Below are 16,877 nucleotides of genomic sequence, written 5' to 3'. Positions count from 1 at the left end.
AGGAAGAGGAAGAGTACAGGGAAATAGAAGAAGAAAAGATAGGCAAGGTAAAGGAGGTACTTGCTCTTGTTAGAGGATACATGGAGTCATTTAAAGAATGGCAAACACAGGAATTCAATGATTTAAGAAGAAGAATAAACAACACAGAAAAGAAAATAAATAAAATGGATACGACCTTAACAGAAATGGGGAAAAAAATGGACAAGATGGAAGAACGGGCAATAGCAGCAGAAATGGAGGTAGAAGACTTAAAAAAGAAATTGGAGGAATCTAATAAAAAAACTAAAGAGACACAAGAATTACTAGCCCAAAAAATAGATATAATGGAAAATTATAACAGAAGAAATAACATAAAGATAGTGGGCCTTAAGGAAGATGTAGAAGGCAAGAATATGAGGGAGTTTATAAAAGAATGGATCCCTAAGGCCCTAGGATGTCCAGAACTACAGCAAGAAATGGAAATAGAAAGGGCACATAGAGCATTGGCCCCTAAACCACAACCACAACAAAAACCAAGATCTATTGTAGTAAAATTCCTAAGATATACTACAAGAGAAAAGGTACTGGAGAAGACAATGGAAAAAGTAAGAGAGGGCAACAAACCACTGGAGTATAAAGGGCAAAAAATCTTCATTTATCCAGATATAAGCTTTGAACTCCTAAAGAAGAGAAAAGAGTTCAATGCAGCAAAAGCGATTTTATGGAAGAAAGGATATAAATTTACACTGAAGCATCCTGCGGTATTGAAAATATTTATTCCAGGACAACAAAACAGACTATTCTCGGATCCAGAAGAAGCACGAAAATTTGCAGAACAATTACAAAAATAGACTGAGGGATGAAGACGGGTAATGAGAGCAAAAATTATCACGATTGATATGTATGTGGGTAAAGACAAAAATAGACTGAGGGATGAAGACGGGTAAGGAGGGTAAAAATGACCACGATTGATATGTATGCGGGTAAAGAGGTATAAGAGTGAATAGAGACAATGGGCATATGTGAAAGTATCTGTAATTAGAGGAAAACATAGAAAGTATAGACAAGAATTAATAAGGGAAGGTAATGGAATAGAGAGAATAAGGAGGGAACTAAAAGAGTGACCTTTGTGACATATAAAAAACGAAATCTTTTCTGGGGGGGGCTGGGTGGGGGGAAAAGAGCGGTCACTGCAAAATCAGTTGACGCTTGCGAGTGGATTCGCAAATCCAAATGGAGAGGGGAGATGTGGTTGTCCGACAAGGGATAAAGGGCAACTCAGGAGGGGAAGGGGAGATTGGGGATAAAGAAGATAGAAATAGGAGAATAAGGAAAACGTTGGATGTTGTAGGAATGTTGTCTGGTAAAGAGTTGAAAATAAGAAAACAGAAATGGAAAAGGAGGAAAGGTAATGATGGAAAAACGGAAAGAGAAGATAAACAAAATATAAAATGGCTACGCTGAACTATATGAGTCTAAATATTAATGGAATACATAACCAAATTAAAAGGAAGAAACTACTAAATTTACTGAAAAAGGAAAAAATAGATATAGCATTTGTCCAAGAAACACATTTAACTGAATTGGAGCACAAGAAATTAAAGAGAGATTGGGTAGGACATGTAACAGCAGCATCGTATAATTCAAAAGCAAGAGGAGTGGCTATATTAATTAGCAAAAATGTGCCATTTAAAATAGAAGAGGAAATAATAGATCCAGCAGGGAGATATGTTATGATAAAATGTCAGATATATTCAGAGCTTTGGAATCTACTTAATATATATTCACCTAACGAAGAAGATCAAAAGTTTATGCAAGATATCTTTTTGAAGGTAGCTAATACGCAAGGGAACATACTAATAGGAGGGGATTTCAATCTGAATTTGGATCCAAATATGGATAAAACGGGGAAAAAAATTAACAGGAAGAACAAAGTAACCAAATTTATAATTAAATCAATGCAAGAAATGAAACTTGTGGACATATGGAGGAAACAAAACCCAAAAGAAAAGGAATACTCATACTACTCGACTAGACATAAAACATACTCAAGGATAGACCTATTCCTGATATCAGCCCACATACAAGGGAGAGTTAGGAAAACGGAATATAAAGCTAGACTATTATCGGACCACTCACCCCTGTTATTGGCAATAGAGCTAGAAGACATCCCTCCAAGAATGTATAGATGGAGATTAAACCCCATGCTACTTAAAAGACAGGATTTTAGAGAATTTATTGAAAAACAATTAAAAATGTACTTTGAAGTAAATACGGAATCAGTGGAAGATAAGTTTATACTATGGGACGCAATGAAAGCATTCATTAGAGGGCAAATAATAAGTTATGCAACCAAGATGAAGAAGGACTATAATCAGGAAACAGAGCAGTTGGAAAGGGAAATAATAAACATAGAAAAAAAATTAGCAATAAAGGAAGATACAACCAAAAGAAGAGAATTGGCGGATAAAAAAATAAAATATGAAACATTACAAACATATAAGGTGGAGAAGAATATAATGAAGACAAAACAGAAATATTATGAACTAGGGGGAAAAACACACAAAATCCTAGCATGGCAGCTTAAGACAGAGCAAACTAAGAAAATGGTATTGGCAACAAGGAAAAAAGACAAACAAATTACATATAATCCAAAAGAAATTAAGGAAAACTTCAGAGAATTCTATGAACAATTATACCGAACCGAAAACGAAGGGAAAGAAGGGAAAATAGATGAATTTTTGACTAAAATTGAACTACCAAAACTACAAATAGAGGAACAAAATAAATTAACAGAACCATTTGGAACAGTAGAAATACAAGAGATAATAAAAAATTTACCAAATAATAAGACACCAGGAGAGGATGGACTCCCAATAGAATTCTACAAAACATTTAAAGACCTAATAATACCGCCCCTCCTGGATGTAATCAACCAGATTGACGAGACACAAAACTTACCAGATTCATGTAAAACAGCAATAATTACAGTGATACTAAAACAAGGGAAAGATCCACTCTCACCAGCGTCATATAGACCAATATCTTTGCTAAACACAGATTATAAGATAATAGCTAAACTATTAGCGAACAGATTAGCAGAACAGGTACCGAAAATGGTAAATTTAGACCAAACTGGATTTATCAAAAAAAGACGCACAACAGACAATATTTGTAAATTTATTAACTTAATTCATGCAGTAGAAGGAAATAAAGCACCGGCAGTAGCAGTTGCTTTAGACGCAGAGAAGGCCTTCGACAGAGTAGAATGGAATTACTTGTTCAAAGTATTGCAAAAATTCAGTTTACCGGAGAAGTATATTAATTGGATTAAAGCATTATATAAGGGACCGTTAGCGAAAGTGACAGTAAATGGACATGTATCAAAGCAATTTAACTTAAGCAGGTCAACGCGACAGGGATGCCCACTATCACCATTATTGTTTGCGCTAGCTATAGAACCACTAGCAGAATCGATAAGAAGAGATAATAATATAAAAGGAATAAAAATAAAAGACAGGGAATATAAAATCAGTCTGTTTGCGGATGATGTGATAGTGTACTTAACAGAACCAGAACTATCAATAAAAGAACTATATAAGAAATTGAAGGAATATGGAGAAGTGTCGGGATACAAGATAAACGTAAATAAAAGTGAAGCAATGCCTATGAATAACGCGGATTTCTCAAAATTTAAGGAGGAATCCCCATTCAGATGGCAAACGCAGGCAATAAGATACCTAGGTGTGCAAATAAACAAAAATCTAGGCCAATTATATAAACTCAATTACAATCCACTAATGAAAAAATTACAGGACGATTTAGAGCATTGGAAAGAGCTACCACTAACACTGATAGGAAGGATAAACTGTATTAAAATGAACATTTTTCCAAGGATACTATACTTATTTCAGGCATTGCCAATACAACTGACAGAAAAATTCTTCAAAGAGTTAAAGAAAATAATAAGGAGATTTTTATGGAGAGGGGGGAAACCGAGGATAGCACTAGACAAATTAACAGAATGGTACAAACAAGGAGGCTTACAATTGCCAAACTTCAAAAATTATTATAGAGCCGCACAATTAAGGTACCTATCAGATTTTTATCAAACAAGGGAAAAACCAGACTGGACGAGACTAGAATTAGATAAAATAGGGGAAAAGATACCTGAACACATATTATATAAATGGGACGAAAAATTGGTACAACATAGAACTTCTCCAGTATTACACCATCTCCTCAATATATGGAAGAAGATTCATGTAGAAAGAAATAAAATAAATTACCAAATACCAAAACTAATATTGACGCAAAATAAGCTACTCCCTTTTACAATAGACAACCTTGCCTTTAGAAAATGGGAAAAAAAAGGAATTAAAAGAATAGAAAATTGTTTTTCAGGAAGTAGATTCTTATCCTTTGAACAAATGAGAGATAAGTACAATATAACGGGAGATACAGCGCTGGCATATTACCAACTGAGATCCTACTTGAAAGATAAATTAGGAAGCAACTTGAGTTTACCAGAGGGAAGTAACCTTGAATATGTGATTACAGATACAATGTTAATCAAAAGATTTATAAAAAATATGTATATTAAACTGCAAGAAAAGGAAAATGAGGAAACAAAATGGTAAAACTAAACAAAAATGGGAACAAGATTTAAATATAAAGATAAAAAAGGAAACATGGGAGAAGTTATGCTCTGGAACGATGAGAAATACAATAAATACGAGGCTGCGTATGATACAATATAATTGGTTACACAGACTATACATTACACCGCAAAAGTTAAATAAATGGGACCCAACAGTATCTGATAGATGTTTTCGATGTAAAAAAGAAAGGGGAACAACAATTCATGCAATCTGGACATGTGAGAGAGTAGAAAAATTTTGGGATGATCTCAATCAGATATTAAATAAAATAACAGAAAACAATATACCAAAGAATCCAGAGATCTTTCTCCTAAGTAACATAAAAAATAAAGAATTTGGAATTGACTTGGAGGATGCACAAAAAAGATTTGTTAAGATAGCCCTAGCTGTAGCAAAAAAATGTATTATGTCAACCTGGAAATTGGAAGATAATTTGAAAATACAACAATGGTATATAGAAATGAATAAATGTATTCCATTAGAAAAAATAACATATAGTTTAAGAAATAATATTGAAATATTCGAACAAGTATGGGAGCCTTACATTAAATACAATAGCGAAAACCTACCGGGAACAAACATTACCTAAGTTGATGGAAGGAGAAGAGAAGAAAAGAATGGACTCAGTAGAATTTCTGGTGTATTTTTGTTGAATGACAACATTGTCTAACTGAATTAATGCAACCTAGATTGTATAACTAAAATGGATGAGAGGGGGGGGGGGATGGGGGGGTGGCTTGGGAGGAGGGAGGGGGGAGGGAGAAAAAGTCACTGTAAATGTGTGGAAAAGAAAAAGTGTATATCATGGCTATTGTGATTTATGGTGTGAAAAATAAAAAATTTTAAAAAAAAAACAAAAAAAAAAACAAGCCATTCAAAGACCATGTGCATGAAGAATGGAATACATGGATGTCAAGTGCAGAAAAGTTGTTTGCAAAAGGTGGGGCAATCCGTTCTGTATCACTTGATGTGCTGTGTAACTTCATGCTCAAGACATAGGACAAAGTTAAAGTACAGACTCTGATAAAACAGTTTTTAAAAAGTGTGGTATCTCTCATGCAGTTGATGGCACGGTAGATGATTTAATTGTGGGACACTGACAATGAAACTGAAACCACCTCATCAGATACAGACTGGGATCCATATAATGACTGTTTAAACAGTGAGAGTATGGATGTGCTTGCTCCCATCTTTACTTCAGACGATGATAGCAAGAATGATTTTGAAAGGTTCTAAATGTGTTGTTCTTTTTCGATAATGATAGCATTTTGAATGGTGTTATTTGTGTGGTTATTTTCAAATTAAAAAAAAACTCCATGAAACTCTGTCGCAGTTTTTTTTTGGTTTTTCAAGGGTGGACTTGTACACTGCATCATTGTGGATTGGATTTTGAGCTGAATTTAAGGTCTTAAAAGTATATCCAGTGTATAAGTTTGCCCACCCCCCCATTTTTTTTGTTTTTTTTGGGTTTCATGACTCGACTTGTGCACTGAAACATGTGGTAGGATTTATTCTGTATAACCTTTTCAAGGGCCTCTTGAAACTAATCACTTTTAATAACATCTCATTAAATCTCCAACGATGAGCAGTTTCTACCACCTCAGGACCAGGACAAGAAATTAATAATAAAGAATGATCGGACAAAAACCTCTTATATTCAACATGAATGATTCTACCTGGTTGTTGTGTTGATCCCAAAAAGAAATCAATTCTGGAAAAAGAATCATGTCGTGCAGAATTAAATGAAAAATCTTTCTCAGTCAAGATTTAATCATCTCCAAATTTCAACCAAATTCAAATCTTTCATTAATACAGCCAATCGTTTCGCCATTTTTGCTTTCTTCAAAGTTTTTGGAGATTTATCCAATACTGGATCCAAACAGCAATTAAAATCCCCACCTACTAAAATATTCTCATCCATCTGGTTCAAATTCAAGAATGTTTCAGTTACAAATTCTTCTTCGTCTTCATTTGGAGGGTACACGTTCATCAAAGTCCAAGCTTCTGAAAAAACTTTACAGTTAACTGTCAATACTCTACCAGCACTGGCAGAGAAAATTCCAACATAAAGGGTAACTTTTTTTATGTATTAAAATAGCTAACCCTCTCACCTAAGAGTTAAAAGACGATGCAATGACATGACCACATTTCAACTTTAAATGTTCTTTCTCAGTCAAATGACCCTCTTGTAGAAATGCAATATCAACCTTCATTTTTTTTAATGTAATCCAATACTTGCTTCCTTTTAATTGGGTGATTAAGCCTTTTAACATTAAAAGTTGCAAAATTCAAATTATTCATTTTTTCATTTAGAGTGACACTTAATACAGTCAACACTAGAACAAATTAAAAAGCTCCTTTTTTTAAAAAAAAAACCCTTAAAGCACTACCAACTGAACTAAAAACAAAAATTAAAAACTCAAGAAACTAAAAAGAATATATTTTTTTTAAATCCTAAAAAAAACTCCACCTTAGTGGTACCCCCCCCCATCTATAAACTGGGTGTGGTCAATACCACTAGTGGCAGATGAATGGAAGTTTCAGAGGTATCCACTCCCCCCCCCCCACCGATCTTTTAAAAAAACAATGTACAAAATTGTGACATTCAGCCCACAGATTCTATTCCACGTTCAGTTTGTCATCTTCTTGTCAATCAATCGTTGAGTTTCTGTGCCTTCTTCCCATTCCCATTCCTGTTCTTCTTCAGAGAGACCTGCAACTTCAACTGCTTCTGCAATTCAGAACTTGACTGATTATCTGGTAAGGAATTAGCAAAAATTAAAGCATCGCAATCATTCTCAAAAAAATGAGTCTGAAAATTCTCATAAAACACCTTCAAAACAGCCAAGTATATACCCTTCTTCCTCAGAACCACTTTCGCAGGATTAAATTCCTTACATCTCCTAATAGCATCTTGGCTCAAATCAGTTTTTTTTAAAAATCCTGTTGCCTTGAGTCATCAAAAGAACAAGAATTGCCAGTGGAAGTTGACCTGGGAAAGGTTTCTTCCATATCGCTCTGTTCTCAATCTAATTCCAATCCATCTGGGAAAGACTCTTCACCCAACATTTCAGGAATCCATTTCTGAAAAAAATTTACAGGTTCCATGCCTTCGATATCTTCTGGAAGACCTACTATCGTAATATTATTACGTCAACTCTTGATTTTCCAGCGAATCAATTTTCTTCAGGAATTCTCTTTTCTGAATATCCCAACCAGTGATGGAGTGTTCATTATAATCCATCTGTTCTGTATATCTCTCTACCTTGTCATTACAGTCAATAAAAGCCTACTCAATCTTCTTAAACTTGTACTGTATCCACAGCTTTCAAACATTTATTGACATCCATTTTTACTGCAGAAACTTCTTCATATATATTGTTCATTTTCCCTTTCATATCATCAAATTCATTGAATATGTCAGAGATCACATTACATTTTTTCTGCAATCAAATGAAGGTTCAGTACGAAGTAAGTTCATTTTATGGGATGTTTTAGAAACATATTTAAGGGGTAAAAAAAATCAGTTATTCAGCAAAAGTTAAACAATATTTGGCAAAGAATCAGAATTTGGAGAAAGATAGAGGTGTTAGAGGAGAAATTCCAAAGGAATTTGACAGAGGATAATAAGGCACAGTTATCTAGATTGAAATTATGTTACAATACTTGGCAAACTTATAAATATGAGAAAATGATACAAAGATCAAAGCAATGTTGTTATGGGTTAGGAGAGAGGGCCCATAAAGTTTTGGCTTGGCAGTTAAAGACTGAACAAACTTCAAGGACAATAAATGTAGTTAGGAGAAACTTGACGGTTACTTAACCCCAGGAGTTTAATTATGAATTTCATATATTTTATCAAGATTTATATACTTCTGGGGTGACTCAGGATAGTGATCAGATTGAATCTTTTTTGGCTAACTTAAACTTACCTTCCTTGAATGAGAAAGATGTAAATGAATTAGATAGTTTTTTTTTTACTGAGCTAGAACTTGAGGTATTACAAACTTTGCCTAGTGGGAAATCTCCAGGAGAAGATGGGTTTGCAATGGAATTTTCTAAAGAATTTTATGACTTATTACTTCCGATATTTATGGATGTGCTCAAACAAGCTACAGAAACTGGTTTGTTTCTGGAGTCTTTTTCTAGGGCATTAATTACAATTATTCCAAAGGAGGCTAGAGATCCTTTGAAAGTTGCCTCATATAGACCGATTTCTTTATTGAATGTGGATTATAAAATTGTAACAAAAGTATTAGCTAATAGACTTGCTAAATTTTTACCACAACTAGTACATGTAGACCAAGTGGGCTTTATTAAAAATAGGTATTCAGTCGACAATATTACAAAATTGATTGCAATAATTAATGCATCAAGACAGCAACTCAACCAACCAATGATAGTAGCGCTAGATGCGAAAAAGGCTTTTGATAGTGTTGAGTGGAATTTTTTATTTAAAGTGTTAGAAAGATTTAAATTTGGACCACTCTTTACTGGTTGGGTGAAGGCTTTGTATAAAAATCCTTCTGCACGGGTGGTGACAAATGGACAGGTGTCATCTGCATTTAATTTGTCTAGATCAACTAGACAGGGCTGCCCATTGTCACCTGCCCTTATTTGCATTGGTTATAGAACCATTGGCTCAGGTAATTAGACAGAATGTTGACATTAAGGGAATTAAAGTTGGTGAGGAAGAATATAAAATTAATTTTGTTTGCAGATGATGGGTTGATATATTTAACACATCTTAGAAATTTTCTGGGGCAACTTCAAAATTTGTTGAACCAAAATGGAGAAATGACTGGTTATAAAGTCAATTGGGATAAGAATGAGATATTACTAATATCAGATGAGGATTATTCAGATTGTAAACAGTTTACAAAGTTTAGGTGGCCTGTTAAAATTAAATAATTAGATGTAACAGTGGATAGAGATTATCAAAATTTATATAAATTAAATTACGTACCTTTATTAAATAAGATTAAGTTTGACTTGAACAGATGGAATGATTTACCCCTATCTTTAATAGAAAGAGTAAATTGCATTAAAATGAATGTAATTCCTCGTATTCAATATCTTTTTCAATCTTTTCCTTTTTACCAAAAAAAAATTTTTTTAAGGAATTAAATACAGCGGCACGATTGTTTTTTATGGAAAAGTAAATTACTGAGAGTTTCTTTACAGAAGTTGACATGGAGATATGAGTTGGGTGGATTTCAACTACCAAATTTTCAGAATTATTATGAAGCAGCGCAATTAAAATTTATTAATATGATGTTTGATATTGATCAACCTCCAGTATGGGCTAAAGTTGAACTGGCTCAGATTTTTGAACAAAACGTACATCATTTTATATATAAATGGAATCCTTATTTTTTTTTAACGAAAGTATAAATTGCCCGGTATTAAAATGGAGACCTGGTATAAAAGGGATCAGATCATAGGAACTAAAGGTAAAATCTCAGCTAAAACACTGTTATATCAGAATAAAACGATTCCTTTTTCACCTTAATAACCCCTACTTGAAAGCTTGGGAATTGAAAGGTATTAAATTGGTGGAGGACTATTTTGAAGCTGGTAAGTTTCTTTCTTTTACTAGGCTCAGGAAAAATTTGGGATATCATCAAGCTTTTTATTTGCTTATTATCAAGTTCGAGCATTGACAGAAAATTTTGGACGGTATCTGGTTTTACCTGAACAAACTAAATTTGAGATATTAATTGTTGATAATATAATGGAAGAAAAGGTTCATTTCTGAAATGTACACTTTGTTACAAGAGAAGATGGTTAAGGTCGACTTGTATAAAATGAAGGATAAATGGGAGAAGGATTTATCTATTATGTTATCTCAGGAGGAATGGATGAATAAGTGTGTAGACAGTGTTACGAAATTAATTAATGTGAGATACAGTTTAGTCAATTATAACTTTTTACATCAGTTGTACTTGACTCCTGAGAAGTTGAAAAAAACAGTTTTAGTTCTTCAGGTTTGTGTTTTCTTTGTGGACGACAGACAGGTACTTTCTTACATTCATTATGGACTTGTGAAAAAGTTAAACCTTTTGGGAAAAAATTATCAAATTTTAGGAAGATTTGTTCAAGATTGAACTATAACTTGATCCGTTATTGGGTTATACTACTACATTAACAACCGGATTACGATTGGATAAATTCCAAATTGCATTTCTACGTCTGAAGTTAGCTGTAGCTAGAAAATATATTGCTGTTACATGGAAGAATAATGTTGAATTGAATATACAAAGAAAGATGGCATAATGATCTAAAATCATCTCTTTATTTAGAGAATATAACTTATAATTTATGAAATAATTATCCTTTTTTGTTAAAATGTGGAATCCATATTGGAAATGTATGGGTTTGGATATACGGTAAATCTTTTTTTAAAGATGTAAAGGGTTGCCACACTTCACAGCAACCGACAATTACCTGTATTGTGCTCCGACATGGGGGGAGAGATTAAGTGAGTGGGGTGGGGTAGTAAGGATATAGTGTTTTTTAGTAAGTTGCTTTGTATGTATTTTTAAAAATTTATAAATAAAGTTTTCAATAAAAGAGAAACTAATAACTTACTGCTCGGGCTCTTTGATCTCTAATGATGGTAATCAAATTAAGATCTTTCATCTTTTGCTTGGCACCTGGTGTTATTAACATTTCTCTAACTTGCTGTTGCCATGTGGCATTCTGGTTTTTGGTTGAAACATGTATAAAAGCTGGTAAGTCATGCTGCAGCTATACAACACTTTGATTAAGCCACAGTTAGAACATTTGTCTGCAAATTTAGTAATTGCATTGCAGAAAGGATGTGGAGGATTTTGAGCTAGTGCAAAAGAGGTCACCCGGATGTTAGATTGGAGAATATTAGCAATTGGGAGAGCTTGGAGAGACTTATCTTGTATCTTGGTTTCTTTGGAGACTGAAGATGACCTGAAAGAGGTGCATGAATCATGTGATGTATGGATTAAGTAGATGGTCAGCCTTTTTCCCTGGTGAGAATGTCAAATACTGACAGGTACAAGTTTTAAGTTTTTTTTGGGGGGTGGGGTGTGCAGAGTGGGGGCACGGAGCTTTTGAAAGATTTGCAAGACAAGTTTTTACAAGGATTGTAGATATCTGGAGCATAATATGATTTTTAGTATTTTTTGAATATAAACTGCTGCACAGACTTGTGACATTGTTTGAATTATACTATGCACAATAATTGATGTAAATTGATTACTGTAGTTTGTACCATTTTATAATGGGCAGGAAAGCAGTGCCAGAATTTGGGAAGGTATTTTAATATCAAACAAGGGAATATCTTCCCTTGTTAGAAAGGTGCCGGGCATTGGTTAAATTAAAATCTTGAATTAGAATTTTTTTGGATTTAATTGCCAGCCATTTCCTCTTTTGTTAAAATGTGGCAAGTATGTTATACATGGCTAGAAACTCATTGTACCTTTATTACGCTCCCAGAACTTCAGATGTTGATACAGGAAAGACCCAGCAAACAGTTATGAAAATTGTCATATTGACTGCAACAATAAAATATCTTGGATTATAGTAATAAAAATGAATATTTACTTTTTCAGGAATGTTATTTCTGGCTAATGAATCGCCCAAGATCAATACATTCTATGTTCCTGTAAGTATAACTCTTCAACCTCTTTCCACACTCACTGGGTAAACGGAGGAGCAATTTGGAACAATGGCTGATTTTATTTTTGTAAGATTTCATATTTTAATTGCTTTACCCACCTGAGTTATTAGATTTAAAATTGAGATTTGAAGCATATTCTGAAATGTATCATAAAGTGGGTAATAAGTAAGTAAGGAGATAACTCTTCCTCAAAATTTGTGCTTACAAGCTGATGCCAAAATAATTTAATTTGAAGTACACATTGCATAAATGCAAGTTGTCAAGAGTAACAGAAGAAAAGTATATAGTGTTTTTTTGGCAGTGGTTATTAAGACGTGTTAGTAATTTTGGGTAGAATTTTAAATGTTTACAGTTTAAAAATTAAGCATGCTTTTTAGAAAAGTTCTTGTTTTCTCTGTAACCTCATTCTTGTGTCATAGATACTATTTTAAGTTTATCTGTTTTAATAATAAAGACAAAACTAAGTATTTTTAAATTTAGCTATTTACAATTTAACAATTAATATTATTTTTCAATGGGAACATAGTCATTGGGACCTGCCCCCCGTTGGTGTTCATTCCTGGATAACTTGACAGAGGAGTTGGAAGAGAACCCAGAATCTACAGTGTATGATGATTATAAATTTGTCACCAAAATGGATCTAGAAAACCTTGGTAAGTTGTATAATTATTTTTACATTTGGCCAATTTATTTATGAAATGAATTGCATCCAAATCCTAAAACATCATAAATATTGTATGTTGTAATACATGTGCAAACTTTTTGGAAAGCCCAGACAGCATTTAATAAATAACCTAGATTTTATCCTGCAGTCCTTAACTTGAATGTTGATATTAATTTGAATAAAATGTGGTTAATTTCTATCCACTGCTAATTAAAACCATTTCTTAGTGTATACTTTCAAGTTACCAGATGGAAAATTGAAAATCTTTCAAATAAACAAAGCAACTGCTCTATAATGTTAACATGGCTCCTAAAGTGCTTGTCAAGCTTTCGTACTTCATTTTTCCCCCAATATTATAGTGTTTATATAGTTTTTGAACTGTACATAATCCATATTGTAATGTCATCTATTTTTTATATTTTGGTGGGTTTTTTTGCTTAGAATATGATCACTGCTGTAGTACTTTGTCCAGTTAATTTTTAACTGTATATAATAGGAAGCTTCTAATCACTGGCTTTTTGTACAAGTTCAAGGCCATCTTCTGGGAGGTCTCTTGAATAAATTAATTACTTGGAAACAATTACAGAAGCATATTGATGTATTCAGAAGTACTTGAGGATTAAAACTGTCAATGAACCACTTAACCTATTTTGATTACTTTCTGCATCAAAAACAAGCATCAAGGATTTTGGAAAGGGAAAACAATGGAAATGTCCTGAATTGTAATTGATTAATCAATGAAAATGTGATGAAAAATTCTTGGTCTTTTACATAAATAGAAGAAATTATTAATCCACAAAGTCTGAAAAGAGACAAAAGCCACAGTGCGAAAGGTGGAAGTTATAGAATGCCACTTGAGGGAAAACAATGGGGGATTTTGAAAGACAGGGATGAGGATATTAAAGACTTGCTGGGAGACCAATGGTTATTACTGATCAATGTGGGTTGGGCATTGTTAGGTCTGCTTTGTTCACGAATGAGTGAGTCAAACACCAGACTGAGTCGAAATCAAGGTTCTTTGTTCTTTATTACCGGATTGTAACACTTGCAACTAACAGTGTTAGTTGGAGAAGGCGCATTCTGCCGTTATCAGCAAGTGGTGTTTTTTTTTATACCTCAGGATACGTACTTAGTAAATTATCATACTATTACATTCTTCTCTGTTAGTCTGCTGCACATCATTCTTGTTAGTGCAAAGCTTATCTTGAGTGTACAAGGTCACATCTGCATCTTGTTACGGCCCAGCACTGGGTGACTCCTTCTTCATTCCCAGCTCATGATGTTTTTACCTAACACCATACAGGGGCTCCCAGGTTACAGATGACCTGGCTTGCAGAAATCTGACTTTGCACAAATTCTTCCATGCATTTTTCAAGCATAAAAACATGTTTTATGTTGCTCGTTAGTGACTGAATACAATTTATTTTCCTCTGGTTTAGTATATTTTTTTATTTTAAAAAAATAGATTTTCTGAATTGTGAAGAAATCTGCTTATAGACAGTGTTAGGAATAGAGCCCTTGTGTAACCAGGACAGAATATATTGTATAATTTTGATGCTTTATGGTTGACAGAATGATGATGCAGAATGTGAAGCCTATAAGAAAAGGGTTGAGGAAATGAAGGTGTCGAATGCAATATTATTGTTGAAGTGACTCGATAATTAATGTTGCAGACATTATTAAGGATATTGGTGATAAATAGCATTTGAGTAAATTTGTTTATAATCTAAATTAACTCATGGCATTTTGCATTTGCTTGATTCTGCCAAAATGAGTAGTCTGAAGATAATACGGGGAAGAGGGTTGTTATCAATAGAAAAGATGTAACAGACCTAACAGCTTTGTCAAATGCAAAAAGTATAATCATCATGTTAGATAAGTATTCAGGCAGAACACAGGATATGGTGGTGAAATGGAGAGCAGTTTTATTTAATGGGCACTGACCAACTTGCTGCCTTGGTTACCACTACACAGGAGAGTTCTAAACAACACTGAACTGTCTTTGGTAGATGAGGAATGCAGACTAAGCAAGTGTACTGCAAGAATGTTTGCCAAAATAACTTGCTGAAAACATTAGTTTCCTGCTTCAGACACTAAATCTGTTATCTTGTGCTGCAGAGTGTAATTTATGCTGTGAAGGGAACGAATTAGAATGGAGTGGTGGAACTCCAGTTTATCCTGGAAGTTTGAAAGAGGATTAGGATGATTTTCAAAGATTGTTCAAAGTGCATTCAGGATTTCCCACCACTTCATTGAATTTTTTTTTAAAGTTAGCAATATTTTTAGGAAAATCAATAATAATAATAATAAACGTTAAAAAAAAATTGTGTGAAAGCTAAATATTCTGTAAGCAATAGTCTTGGCAAAAATTGCAAATATTCTGTGCTGTGTACCTTTTTAACTGCAGGTCTTGCTCACCTGATTGGCACTCCAATGCTTCGAGCATACATGCACGGATTCTTTATGGACATTCGACTGTATCGCAAGGTATCCAAATGTGCCAGTTCAGTTGCTTTCAGGATTGGTCCTTAAATTGTTATTTAGACTATAGTGTACTATACTTGTGTTTATTTAATATTTAATCTATCCCTTTAGTACATAAAATAGCTAAATTGTAAATGTTTAGAAATTTGTTCATTTCAATTAAATCCAGGTTGAAATTGCTTATTGGAAGATTAACAACTTTCCAATGGGTTTTACTAATTCTTGAATTGTTTAATTAAAAAGGTGAAATCTATGACAAATCCATTTGCTTATGAGGAATACCGAAAAGATAAGATCAGACAGAAAATAGAAGAATCTCGTGCACAAAGAGTCCAAGTGCAGGTAAGAGGCTACTGCTCAGTACAAATTTTGAATGGTACAGCATATGTTTTTGTGTTAGAGGCTAGATTTATTTTTTAACTTTATCATAGGTGTAGCGGTTTGTGCAATGCCTTTACAATGTTAGTGATCGGGACCAGGGTTTGAATCCCGAGCTGCCTGTAAGCAGTTTGTATATTCTCCCGTGTCTGCATGGGTTTTCCCCAGGGGCTCCAGTTTCCTCACACCGTTTGAAATGTACTGCAGGTGTAGGTTAATTGGATATAAATTGGGCGGCATGGACTCGAGGGCCGAAATGGGCTTTTACCATGCTGAATGTCTACATTTTTTTTAAATTAAAAAATTTGAAATCAAGAATGAATGACGTTTGCTTCTCTCTCCCTATTTTCCTGTGCTAACAAAAAAGTGAAATTTAAACATTAATTATTTCTTATGATGGAGATGTGACGTTTTAATCATGCACGTAAAAATAGAAAGGACATGACAACAACCTAAAGATCAAAAAAAAGTTGAAGTACATTTATGAAAGAAAAAACCTATTTAACTACTGTATATTTCAGCATTACAAGTCAACCTGCGCACAAGTCGACCCCTATTTTTCAGCCTAATTTTAAGGGTTTTATGGTGTATCCGATGTACAAGTGGACCCCCATTTCTGGATGCATGAGTTGGCCCGTTGACTGGCATACAAGTCGACCCCCCCAAAGATCACAATGCCTGAAATGGGCCATTGACCAGGATGGATGTTGACCCACAAAGGTCGTGTGGATTGATCTGCTGGGCATTGGCTGAGGTGATTGTATTCATGGACAGTCCATCGAAACCAACAACTGCGCTGCTGCAAGAAAATGTGATATACTTGAGAAGTTGGTGAGAGACTGGAGGAAGAAAGAAGAGACTAAGAAAAATACAAAAAAAAATGTTTGTTGAGGAAAGGAGTCGTGTTGCAGAATGGGTACGTGAACAGAGGCAAGATTGCTACCCAAAATAAAATAAGAACATTTGCATTGCAGTGGGCAAAGTAGCACCCAGACCTCGGTAAAGGATTTGAGGCTACTGTAGGCTGGTGCAATTGTTTCATGAACAGGAAAAA

At 34.0% G+C, this 16,877-nt stretch overlaps 1 protein-coding gene across 1 annotated transcript in view; it reads left to right on the top strand.

Moving 5' to 3' along the window:
- The window catches only part of nol10 (nucleolar protein 10), a 102,509-nt gene that overhangs the window by 49,945 nt on the left and 35,687 nt on the right, over positions 1-16,877 (top strand). Inside the window, exons 13-16 of the mRNA XM_069886294.1 lie at positions 12,230-12,282; positions 12,824-12,950; positions 15,369-15,448; positions 15,689-15,787. Of these exons, the coding sequence (XP_069742395.1) occupies positions 12,230-12,282; positions 12,824-12,950; positions 15,369-15,448; positions 15,689-15,787 (359 nt within the window). The remainder of the gene's footprint in view (positions 1-12,229; positions 12,283-12,823; positions 12,951-15,368; positions 15,449-15,688; positions 15,788-16,877) is intronic.

Source organism: Narcine bancroftii, chromosome 6 (assembly GCF_036971445.1).
Source record: "Narcine bancroftii isolate sNarBan1 chromosome 6, sNarBan1.hap1, whole genome shotgun sequence".
In the NCBI taxonomy this organism is placed as follows: Eukaryota; Metazoa; Chordata; class Chondrichthyes; order Torpediniformes; family Narcinidae; genus Narcine; species Narcine bancroftii.
The sequence above is the reverse complement of the archived record's forward strand: the minus strand, read 5'-3'. Positions and strand labels throughout refer to the sequence as shown.